Below are 12,898 nucleotides of genomic sequence, written 5' to 3' on the forward strand. Positions count from 1 at the left end.
TGTTTTAGGGCTCTTTAATGAAGGGTTTTGGGTTAAAATGAGCGGGACGAACTGTTATCACTGCTCAAGTCAGCTGGATCAAAATAACATGGCATTACTTGCCGTACGAGGGCTTTGGCCGGAGAACGATCATTACCATGAAGTACCTTTTTTTCTTACCAACAAAAGTATTCATTTTTTTTTTTTTAATAGTATTTTCCATTAAAGGTGGGTCTTTATTTCTTTATTCTTCCTGTCGGAGGGTGGTGTTGGCTTTGATAATTAGTCATGCTTTAATAAAATATTATGAATCGGACTTGATAGAATTAAATCAATCCCTAGGAGGCTTCGAGTTGAGACCTCAGTTCCTCGTATAATCTAGGATCCCACCCCACCACCACCATCACCACACCACCACCTCCTAAAAAAGGGAAAAACGAACCTTGCCAGTCTGGTGTTGCCTACGCCCGTGTCTAGGCGTAGGTAATGCATCTTATAGACCCCCAAGGGAAGAAAAGGCTAAATTGAAAAAAAACCCATGGGACGCAGTGTCTATAAGATCTAAAGATCTGCATAAGCCCTAATATCTAACCTGTTTCCGTTAACATGTTCAAAGGAAAGGCGATGCCACAAAAGCTTAAAAAATACACATGAAAATAGAAAGTTGTAATACTAAAGCAACTCCTTTGTAAGGTGGGGGAGCTAAATTACTTTCGCAGACTAAAAAAAATTGAAAGGGTTCAGCAACATGGATTTGCAAGATACAAAGAAAAGAAGTCTCCTCTGATCTATGTTCTCCGTAAACAAAAATTTATAAGAACAGGAGAGAACCTGAGCGCAAAGAAATATTTTTCCTCTGCTCGGTGTACTGATTCCTCCAATGTTCTTCCCTCAAGTTCTACTTTTACTCGAATTACAAGAAGAATCATCCACCGTGATACTCTTTAGAACAGTCAAAAAATTAAAATAAAATAAGATCTTACAGTTCGTCATGTGATTCATCATCATCGTCGTCACCTGATGCGCCACCAGGGGCTCCACCAGACCTCTGATAGACAGAGGCAATGATCGGGTTGCACACAGCCTCTACTTCTTTGAGCTTCTCATCATAGTCCTCTTTCTCGGCGCTCTGGTTATCATCAAGCCATTCAAGGGCCTCTTTGACAGCAGTCTCAACCTTTTCCTTCTCCTCTGACTCTAATTTGTCAGCAAGCTTGTCCTTGTCATTGATCTGATTCTTCATGTTGTACACGTAAGTCTCCAAGCTGTTACGGGCATCAATCTTCTCCTTCACCTTCTTGTCTTCCTCGGCAAACTCCTCTGCCTCCCGAACCATTCGGTCAATCTCATCCTGACTCAGACGACCCTTGAAATTGGTGATGGTAATCTTCTCAGCTCGGCCTGTGGCCTTATCTTCAGCCTTGACATTAAGGATACCATTGGCATCAACCTCAAATGTGACTTCAATCTGTGGAGTTCCCCTGTTCAATGCAGAGAATTATTATTTAAATCTCTCAGAAATTGTATCAGAAATCTATTTTGAAGCGAAAATGCATTTGAACTGAATAATGTCAAACCTTGGAGCAGGGGCAATGCCAGAGAGATCAAATTTTCCTAGCTCCCTGCAGTCCTTTGTCAGACTCCTTTCACCTTCAAACACCTGGTAAACATCATAAACCACACATCAGAGTGGGTGTAAGATGGATGTTAAAGGCCTTGCACGTGTTACATATGTCAAATTCCATGATTCATCGATGAGTTCTGAGACAAAATGATCAACCCTTTCATGTACTCAACTCACAAAATGGTGGGCTCAGTTGCTAACATTCCAATTCTGTATGTAAAGCAAGGGTGACTGCTTATAATCTTTTCCATGCTGTGGCAAGTGAGGCAGTAACAATAGTTACCTGAATGGAGACAGTTGTCTGCTGGTCCTGGTAAGTGGTGAAAACCTGAGATTTCTTGGTTGGGATAACAGTGTTCCTTGGGATCAACTTGGTCATCACTCCACCAACGGTTTCAATACCAAGAGTAAGGGGAGCCACATCCAAAAGAAGAATATCTGCATCAAATACAGTAACAAGTTTTATGGTCAAGCAAGGAATAAACAATTAAAAACTTTTTCTTCACATAGTGATTTTTTTTTCCTTGGAGGCAAAGAGGTTGAGAATGTGATTAAAATTAAACTGCAATTAAAAAAAGAACTGGATTATTTTTTATTGTGAAAATGGGGAGAAAACAATACCTTTTGTTTCTTCACCACCCTCACCACTCAAGATGCTTCCTTGTACAGCAGCACCATAAGCAACAGCCTCATCTGGGTTAACACCCTTGTTAGGTTCCTTTCCGTCAAAGTACTCCTTGAGAAGTTGTTGGACCTTGGGAATCCTGGTGCTTCCACCAACAAGAACAATCTCATCAATCTGGCTCTTTTGCAACCCGGCATCGTCCATTGCCTTCTTTACTGGTCCCATGGTTTTACGGAAGAGATCACTGTTCAATTCCTCAAATCGAGCACGGGTCAATGGTTCAGAGAAATCCAAGCCGTCATAGAGAGATTCGATCTCCACACGGACCTGGTGCTGGCTACTCAAGGCTCTCTTGGCACGCTCAGCTTCCCTCCTGAGCTTCCCAAGAGCCCTATTGTCCTTGCTAATGTCTTTCCCATGCTTCTTCTTAATCAGTTTGATGAAGTACTCCATAATTCTCTGGTCAAAATCCTCACCTGCAAGAGAATAAACTCAAGTATATTACTACAATTTCCAAAAGCAGCACTGAATGTATTTACATATAAGTAATCCAAAATGAAACGCCTCCCAAAAGCAAAATGAGATCTTTATATTCAAAAAATTATAATCAGCTGGAAAAATCTGGGTAAAGCATTGTTGACATGATCTTAAGATGGTACAGATACTCCTAACTGTAGTACCCCCTTTCTAAAGAGGAACATAATATACTTTAAGAGATGAATGCAGAAGGTTTATTCTTTGCAACACTCATCTTTGATATATAATTTCCATCATGCAGTGGGTGATGTAATGTACAATTTGCAAGATGTTTTATTTATGTTCTCTCCCAAGTGGACCTCCTTACCCTCAAACCACCCCTAAAGCACAAACAGGATGTACATAACAGTGACCATCACGTATCTGTAACCAGGAAAATTCATACCTCCAAGATGAGTGTCTCCATTTGTGGCAAGAACCTCAAAGACACCATTATCAATTGTCAAGATACTAACATCAAATGTACCACCACCAAGGTCAAATACAAGGATGTTCTTTTCCCCACCCTTCTTGTCCAAACCATAGGCAATGGCTGCTGCAGTTGGTTCATTGATAATCCTAGCAACATTCAATCCCGCAATAACTCCAGCATCCTTGGTAGCCTGCCTCTGGGCATCATTAAAGTAGGCTGCAAAATGCATAAGATAGAATGAGTAAATTTTCATATAAATGTAGGTTTCTACTCGATGCAAATTTACTTCACAGCTCGGCTCAGACAGGTGCTTTCATACCAGGAACTGTAACAACAGCATCCTTGATTTTCTTCCCAAGGAATGCTTCAGCTGTCTCTTTCATCTTAATAAGAATCATAGCGCTAACCTCCTCTGGACTAAAGACCTTGGTCTCCCCATCCTTCATCTGGACTTGGATATAAGGCTTGCCATCCTTGTTCACAATCTTGTATGGAACAAGTTTCATGTCCTTCTGCACTTCTTTGTCCTCAAACCTGGGAATACATAAGTTAGTGCTCAAAAGGTATGCTTGTAAAAAATTATAAATACCTAAATCATATTTATTTATTTATTTTAGGGGGGTGGAGAGAGAGAGAGAGAGAGAGAGAGAGAGAGAGAGAGAGAGAGAGAGAGAGAGAGAGGAGTTTTTACTTTCTTCCAATAAGTCTCTTGACGTCAAAGATGGTTCTCTCAGCATTCACAGCTGCCTGATTCTTTGCAGCCTCACCAATCAATCTCTCACCATCAGTAAATGCTACCCAAGATGGGGTAATGCGGTTTCCTTGGTCATTTGCTATGATTTCAACATGACCATTCTTGTAAACACCTACACATGAGTAGGTTGTTCCGAGATCGATCCCGATAACTGTTCCTAACTTGGTAGCTTCTTCTTTTGCAATGGAAAATGCAGAGAGGCAACCTGTAATGAATTCCAAAAAATATGATTAGCTTACAAGATTCTATTTTGAGCCTTTGATCCAAAAAAACATCAATCCAAAACTAAATGGTAATATGCATGCCAACAGCAAGAAGGAAATAAAACTTGTGGCAACAATTGACACAGAGAATGCAGATATATGTCCTAAACCCTACAGTCAACATTCGGAAAATGTAACTCCTGCATCGAGATTTTTTTTTGGATGAGCTATCTAGATAATTCAAATAGGCCACATTTTAAGAATGCGATTGATCAAACATAAGGCCCCCACCGAGAGAACAATCATGTAACTGTTTCGTGAAAGCTTCATACCCGAGCATGAGTGCATAACAAATGAAATAGCATAATTGTACTTGTTCTACATCTATATGCCATTTACGAACAACATCCATTTTGTTTAAGAAGATCTGATCTCAACAGAGATCTTTATATAAAGAGTCTACTGAGTGTAAATATAAAAGCAGATGATTCTATAGATTTTCAAGGGTAGGCAAATTAACATCACATCGTTAAACATTAATTAAAAAAAATTAACATCACGTCTATCCTGTATACATCAGCAATAAGCAAACAACATAGTACGACAATCAGATCTAGTGAATTTATCTATTCTAGAACACTCCAAGTTTCTAGCTCAACCGCAGAGAGAGATCCTTTTTCCGTAACCTTATATAAGAGGAAGAGGCTTTATTTTTCAGACTTCAGTAATGAATACTCCGATTCGTTATCGAAAAGCAGGGAAAGAACCAGAAAATCAATGTACACCCACAAATTACACCATATAACAAGGATTTCGATTTCTAGTCCATAAATTCTTTCAATAATCAGATTCAAAATACCAAACTACACAAAACAGAAGATCCAATCCAATCCAATCAAATCAAATCCACAGGCAAAATAAAAGTAGCTCGTTTACAGCATAAATCTAAAGCAACTCTCATGATCTTCAAGCCATTAACATTTAAATTGATAAAGACGCAAAAGCGAGTAGAAATTAAAATAGATCATCCACTCCAGCATAATGGCTACACCGAGAATGCTAAAAGAAAACAACATAAAACGAAGCATTGGAGCTAATCTAGAACATTTTGCAGAAGAAGTAGAGATTACAATAACGAAAACCAAGCAGAAATCAACTAAACTAAGAAAAAAAAAAAAGGAAAAAAGAAGAGAAACAGATCAGATCTAGAACCACACTTACCAAAGAAAACGATGCCTAGTATGATCAAAGACCCGCGCTTACTCCACGAGCCATCCATGGCGAAACTACGTATAGATGATGATGATCTCCACCAGATCCGAAAGGAATATGTACAGATCTCTCAAGAAGTCCTTCTCAAACTCGAAAGGCTTGAAATGCTTTGTATCAGTTATGGGTTTTTTTTCCTTTTTCTTTTCAAGCTCCGAGATCGAAAAATCAAAATTTATATTCATAGGTTCGTGTCTGAGGAGAACACGTGTCAAAGTCATAAATTAACGAAAGTTATCGTGGTTCAAAGAACGTGTCATCTTTGGTGACGTGGACCAATGAAATGTTGAGAATCTTATAGCTCAACCAATGAGATTTAATTTTGCGTTGGGTGAATCTCCACCGTTTATTTGAAGAAGTTTGTGGAGGTCCTGTAAGGTATGACGTGATCTAACAACTTGAAATGGAAATAACAACGTGGCATTTTTTTATTGGCTATTAAGAAGATCAAAGAAGAGTAAAAAGAACTTCTCTCCCGTTCCCATTGTCTCCATCACCGTTTACAACGCGTCTACGGTCAAGGTCTCAAGGACTTACTGAAATCCATAGATTTGGAATCTCTAGTTTTCGGATGTGAATACTCAGTAGTCAACATTGTGTGCGACTCTGCACCGTGAACCACACTCCAAATAACAAATAAACCACACACTGGGAAAAGGATTATAAGTTAGTTAAAACTTAAAACGCCAGTTTTAAATTAAGGAATTAAATTAAATTTATTTTATAATTCTCAGAAGTTTTTATTAAAAAAAAAAAAAAAAGAGGCTCTTTAACTTAAATTTTGATTTTAAAAAATTAAAAATCATTTAAAAGAAAAGAAAAAAAAAACATGAAAGGAAGCGTGGCCTCTAAGCCTAGACACAAAGGGGGTGAAAGCCTAAAGGATTGCCCTATCCCTCGTGAAAGGCGAAAATCCCATTTTTGTTGATACTTCCGTGTAAGGATGTCAAATCAAAATTTAAACCAAAATTGAAATCAATTCCGAACTGAATAACCATAAGTTAACCAATTGAATAGAATATGGTTATCCGAAAAACTACCGAACATAACCGAGGCAAGACTTGATTACTTTCGATTGTAGGACTTGGTTACTTTTCAGTTCCAACATTGGAACCTGCAGTTAGGCATCTATATATTATTGTATATTAATATAATTTAATTCTAATATATTTTTATAATATATAAATATAATACAATACTGATATATTACTAATATTAGTTTTAGATTTTATAATACTAACATCTACCATATTATTAGATATACACTATTGTTACTGAAGAAAAAAAAATAGATATAAACTATAAACTGAATATAGGAATCATAATCAAACCATATAGGAACCAAAGTTGGGAACCAAATAGGAACCTATATTGAAATTGGATAGGTTCGGTATGAGTACCCATTTTCAGAACTGAGATGGGACTTGGTCCGTTTACGGATCACACTAGTACTCCTTGGAATCAAATCGAATTTTGGTTCTAGATCGATTTACACTTTTACTTCCGCATGCACTCCCATTGACCCACATGTTGGCGTAGGGGCCACGTTGCCTATTAGGGAACCCTCTCTCTCTAATATTATGGGCAAGAGAATGCTACCTCTTGACATAGGTACGTACACCAACAAGCATGCTAATGAGAGGGCCCATGGGAGCATCTTCAGAGCGTTCATTTCCTAATATTATATAGGTTTATGATGCACACATCAAATATTGACATTTAATTAAAAGGAAAAAAATGCTACTAGGTTGTGTGGCCCTATGCCTAGACATAGAAGGAAGCGAAATGATGATCATGTCACTGTGAAATAAAAAATGTGTCGTTTGTTGATGTCCTTACACGCCACATTATTTGTCCCCATGTTGGTGCAGGTACCATGGGACTAGGAAGCGTTCTTCTTTCCTTTAATTAATAAGCTATTACTTGGTCTCAATTATTTATTTATTTATTTTTAGTGGAATGAAAAAAAAAAAACTTTAATTAATAAGAAATATAACTTAAAACATCCATGTTTGAGTTTGAGTTTATGATGTGATGCATAGATATAGTTTGTGATGGCTGCATAGATCTACTTTCTTTTCAAGTCAAAATTTCACTATGCCTCTTTGAAACATAGTTTTTTACAGGGTTTGTGTTGGCATCAAATGCTAGAGGCATCCTAAAAGATTTTCAGCTGGCAATGGCAAAAGGCTCCAGAAAGAGGAAGTTAGAAGTGTAAGTGGATCAAATAGAGATCTATGTATATGTTTGGTGCAGCTTAATCAGGTCAGGTGGCCATAGGAATTGTTCAATATCCTAACAATTTCTTATATAATTTCTAAGTTGGATGTTATTATAACTTTTAAGGATAAGCCTAAGCATATCGACCATTAGGAGGGTGACATATGGACTCACAGAAGACTTATCCACTGACTTCTACATGTTCACCAACCTTCACGCACGAAAGTGCTATTACCGTTGTAACTGCCAAGGGGATAAATCTCAAGACTAGTAGAACTACTCACGACTCTTCATTTTCATGCATTGCCCAGATCAAGGCCCAAAAGTCACCCACAATGGCAATGGTGGACAGTTAACTAAACTGCAGAACCGCCCATGGGTGGAGGATAAAAGGGAAGGAGGAATGAGGAATCAGGTATGTTCACTCACAAGCTAGACACCTCTAGTATGTTTCTCAAATTCGTATATACTTGTTTAGATTTTTAACTTAAGCAACTTAAGCATCGGAGAGTCTCCCACCGAAGCTCCCTTCGATCATCTCTGCTATTCTCGCTAATCAGGACGAACAAGAATCTACAGAAACAATAAATATGATTATAGTAGTCAATAAGATAACTTATATGGCAAGGCAAGTATCACACTAAAGTGAGGACAATATAGATGCTTTTTTTGTTTTGCTAATTTTTCTTTTCTTCCCACATAAAAAAAAAAATTCAACAAGGAAAGTATCACACTAAAGTAAGGACCATTGTTAGTTAAAACGGGAACGGCAAAAAAACAGAAGCGTACGGTACGGGTTTTAAACAGATAAAAACGTTGAACGGTACGGTCAAAAAAAGGTCAAAAAAACAGGGAACGGCAAACGAACGGTACGAATATTAAACGTGTAGTTTTCAAAAAAACGAAACCAAAAAAACGGTAGTATACTCATGCAATTTGAGAGATTATTACCTGTATACATGCATCTAATATTCTAAAAGCTCTAGGAGTCCCAAGATCAAATAGCCCAATGGGTTACAAGAAAATGAGATGTTAGCTTTAGCTTCTTTTTACTCATTGGACTATAAGAAGATGAGATTTTTTTCCTATAAATATTATGGAGTTAAAAATAAAAAACCAAGTACCATATTGTCTTCACTCTTCACTTTTACTAATAGGTTTTTATTTTTATTTTTATTTTATTTTTTTTTTTAAATTAATTTTTTTTTTACAAAATTCCTATTTTACCCTTAAAAAACGGATACGCGTTTAAAACGGCCGTTTTAAACGCGTTTTAAACGGATTCTTTTGCCGTTTCCGTTTTTTTCCGTATTGTATGGAAGCATACGGCCAAACGCGTTTTAAACGGCAAAAAAACGCGAACGCGTTTTAAACGCGTTTAAAACGCGTTTTAACAGTGGTAAGGACAATATAGGTGCTTTTTTTGTTTTACTAATTTTTCTTTTCTTTCTACAAAAAAAAAAAAAAACCAATGAGTCAAGTAACATAAAGTTTCCAAATTTGTGATGATTGGGAAAACAAATATTACTATGCTCATGGGGAAGTGGAAAGAGTACTAAGAGTATATAAGAAGAGTGTTACTAAAGGAAATAAATCTAGTGGTCAGCTATTTAGTGCAGTTGGTTAGCGCAATCCTGGAGGTCTTGGGTTCATTTAATGTGTTTTTATGTGGAGATATAAAGCCTTAAAAATCAGTTGAAATTTACCATTGTCATCTATAATATTTTATTTATTTATTTAAGAAGTACAACTTTAGTTCAACCATTGAAAATAAATAAAAAAAGTAAAATGGCCGACCTTAAGGGGAGAGTCGAATATTCTCAACATTAGGTTGACCAATCAGTCTTCCACAAATGATTCATTAGGCATTCTATGAATCAAAAGTATATTCTCATAATAAATGTAAGTAGCTCTCTTTGGTTGGGTTTATATTTCAATTTTAGATTAATTTATTAAAATAAATCAACAAGTAGTCTTTTGGTTAATTTTTTTTTTTCATCTATTGAAATATTTAAAGAATAAAAAATTTATTTGGTAATTCAAATTTAAGAATAATTTCTTTCTATTTATGATAACAAGAGAGACTTTTATACCATGCTAGAGTGCAATTCACTGGTATGAGGCATTTATTTAAGAGAAAAGGTGCAAGGTCCATGGGTGGGATGTGAGAGGATATGCATAAGAATATGCATATCGGCATATTGTACTACTATTACTACTTCCAGTAATAATAACAAGGGAGAGAGTTCCCTAAAAGGCAGCATGGCTCCAATACCAATGTTGGGAGCCAATGGGAGCGCATGTGAAAACATTTACGGGATGAGATTTTTACTTTATCCTTTTGTTTTTGAGTGTAGGAGCCAAGTTTCCTCTTAGGCTTATTTTTCCTTAATAATAATAATAATAATAACAACTACAAATTACAATTCAAAGGCGATTTTTCATACATATATAGCTAAAATGGGTAGAGAGAGAGAGAGAGAGAGAGAGAGAGAGAGAGAGAGAGAGAGAGAGAGTTTGAATAGAAACTGTGGCAGAGCTCTTCAAGATTTCTATTCAATTTATTTCATGGGAGGATGTTAGATATGTTGCCGGCTTCCTAGAGCTAGCGGCTCAATCAATGGGAGGACTAGGATGTGAGAAGCACATGGAACATTTTCAACGGAAGACAAAAGAGATAGATACAAATATATATATATATATATATATACACACTGATGGTTAGTAGACACAAATATGGATATACTGACAGCATACTCAGCCTTTTCCTTCAATTTTCTTATTTCATGTTTTTTCAAAATTTAGGTGCAAAAATCATACCATGCAGCTTGAGAAATTGAAATAGCTTCGTCAATTGAATAGAATTTCAACGAAGTCCTAGAACGGTGGATGTCTGGATGACTTTTAAAAAGCTCAAAATAAGATTATTGGACAAAATATTTAACCATCAGGGATCCATTGTCTCTTGTTCAATCCATATATTGCTTTTATTGGAACCTTCTATTTTAAATGCACAAGTACATGGTTGAATTGTTGTTGTTGACAAAAGGGTTAGGAAACGGGGGGGTCAAACTCTTTCCTCTCAAATTAACTTCTTGAGTTATAAAAAATAGAGAGCGCTCAATAAAAAATAAAATATAGAAAGAAAAAACGCTATCCTATAGTGTGTCTATGTCAAGATATAAATAGATGTGAACAAATCGTACTGTCCCGTGCTAAAGAATGTTCACTTGTTCCCTCTCTTTGGCCATGCTCGTTTGCGTGTACTTGTACTTGTAAGTAACGTTCTCTTACCCTAAAATAAAATAGAGAGATTCATTGCAACTTAAACTCTAGTACGATAATGATTTGAAGAACCAAAATCAGATAGCCCCATTGAAATAGGTTGGAATTAACCGATTCTCTCTTTTGGCCATTTTGGACTGATCAATTCATTGATTACTAGAGTTTGGCCTTGGTGCAATGGTAGTTTACTCTATTGCGAGTAGAGATGTAAATGAATAGCTAAAAATTTGTATTCGATTCAGAATCGTATTTTTTTTAGGGGAAACCCTATATGAAAATTGGTTCTCAGGAACTATCTAAATTTTTTTGAAAATTAATTGGTTTATAGACAAATATTTCAATTTAAGACTGGATATTATCTAATCCATTTAGGTCTGATTATAAAAACATAATAAGTAGTTGTTTTATTTATAATAGGGAAAAAGATCCCTAAGAGGCTGCCTACTTCATGAGCATGAGGCCACTGGGACCTGGCACAAGGCACCTATTGCAGGGGTAGGGCAGGGCGATCATTTGTAATTTTAGATAAAGACATTTCAACATAAACCCTAATGAAATAGTTGCAGAAACAAAACCCTAAAATGATGCAGAAGATAATGGAAAAGCAAAAACAAGCAATGCATACAGATTTATGAGGTTCGGCAAGATTATTCACGTCCCCGGTGAGATGAGATCCTGCTTCACTATCAATGGAGAATATGGTTACAACACGCATCCTTCACACCTCTAAGTATTGCTTGCATTACAGAGAAAGAAACCCTCGCTATAAATATATAGCGAAAAAACCTTAATCCGGAAAGTACACAACTATTCGCAAATAAAAATTCGAGCGGGGGCTGCGCCCCCTACACCCCCTACTATGTAGGGGGCCTCCTGACCCCTTTGCAACCCCCACGGCCTACTAACCGGTTAGCGGGACCATCGTCCTGCCTGTCAAGGCGTTGCACCAGTACTCCCTGGATTAAACTGTAACAGAATACAAAGCATCGTACACCAACAATAGTGTATTAAGCCCTTCACCTTTTTGTATTCACCAATTTTCATTCTCTTCAATTTTTCGCAATTCAAACACAATTAGTAAGACTGCAACGCCATTTTTTTTAGACTTTTCACTAGGGATGTAAATGAATATTCAAAAATTCGTATTCTTTTTGTATTTATATATGTATTCGAAAAATATGATATCCGAAAATTATTCAAATTCGATCCATGTACATCCCTAATTGAAACGCTAGTGGTTGTTGGGTTGAATTAGAAAATGCATATAAAAAAAACAACGGTAAGGCTGCTACATATTGCAATAATGAGAGCAAGGTTCAATAACTTGGGATCGGTCTGAGTCAGACTGGGTCGAACTGATTTACCATTGCTTTTTGTCCTTAAATTATTTTTATTACCGTTTTACTCTTTAAGTCGTACCAGTAGACCGATATTGATATCAATCAAGATCGATCAATTCGGCATATTCACCTAATCCCGGTTTTTGAAACCATGAGCAAAAGCCTCTTGGCCTTTTTTTAGGCCAATTCCAGTAAGGGTGTCAATTTCAAATCAAATACCAAAAATCGAATCCCAAATCGAGCTGAATTAGCTAAATCGATCGAATTAATTTGGTTTGAGTACGTGAGTATGAACCTCAATTTGGTTTGGTTTTGGTTTAGGGTGTAAGAACCATCCGTTCGAATCGAAATCAAATTGTTCTTAAAATAAAAAAAATGAAAAAACCCTAGTATCTTTAAGAGAGATTTTTTAGGTGGTAAGTGTTTTTTACAATTTATCATCATGTATTTACATGCTTATACAATTTTGGAGTTAGCAATGGCCATAAGGCTCATAACTTGAGTCCATTATGGCGTTTGGTCCATCACAATCATGGTCCAAACGTGGAACCGTTTTCAATACTGAATTAAAACTAAGGTACAAAACCGTATTAAACTACATATCAGAACCGAAATCAAACCAAGCCAACTTGAATCGGCTTATCTAAATA

At 36.5% G+C, this 12,898-nt stretch overlaps 1 protein-coding gene across 1 annotated transcript; it reads right to left on the minus strand.

Moving 5' to 3' along the window:
- Nucleotides 1-741: 741 nt before the first annotated feature.
- On the minus strand, nucleotides 742-5,568 carry LOC122061867 (luminal-binding protein 5-like). Its single transcript, XM_042625386.1, has 8 exons — nucleotides 5,356-5,568; nucleotides 3,869-4,136; nucleotides 3,497-3,711; nucleotides 3,151-3,393; nucleotides 2,225-2,704; nucleotides 1,887-2,041; nucleotides 1,557-1,639; nucleotides 742-1,460 (listed from the first exon to the last, which is right to left on the minus strand). Exons 1-8 carry the CDS (start codon nucleotides 5,411-5,413, stop codon nucleotides 959-961), a joined length of 2,004 nt encoding a protein of 667 aa, XP_042481320.1. The 5' UTR covers nucleotides 5,414-5,568; the 3' UTR covers nucleotides 742-958.
- Between the last annotated feature and the right edge of the window lie 7,330 nt (nucleotides 5,569-12,898).

This window comes from Macadamia integrifolia, chromosome 14 (genome assembly GCF_013358625.1).
Source record: "Macadamia integrifolia cultivar HAES 741 chromosome 14, SCU_Mint_v3, whole genome shotgun sequence".
Lineage (NCBI taxonomy): Eukaryota > Viridiplantae > Streptophyta > Magnoliopsida > Proteales > Proteaceae > Macadamia > Macadamia integrifolia.

Excerpts from the sequence above, each read along its gene's own strand:
- LOC122061867 (XM_042625386.1), bottom strand. The coding sequence starts at position 5,413 with ATGGATGGCTCGTGGAGTAAGCGCGGGTCTTTGATCATACTAGGCATC. Across the intron at positions 3,712-3,868 it reads AAGAGACTTATTGGAAGAAA|GTTTGAGGACAAAGAAGTGC; the intron begins GTAAAAACTCCT and ends ATGTATTCCCAG. Across the intron at positions 1,640-1,886 it reads AGACAACTGTCTCCATTCAG|GTGTTTGAAGGTGAAAGGAG; the intron begins GTAACTATTGTT and ends GATGTTTACCAG.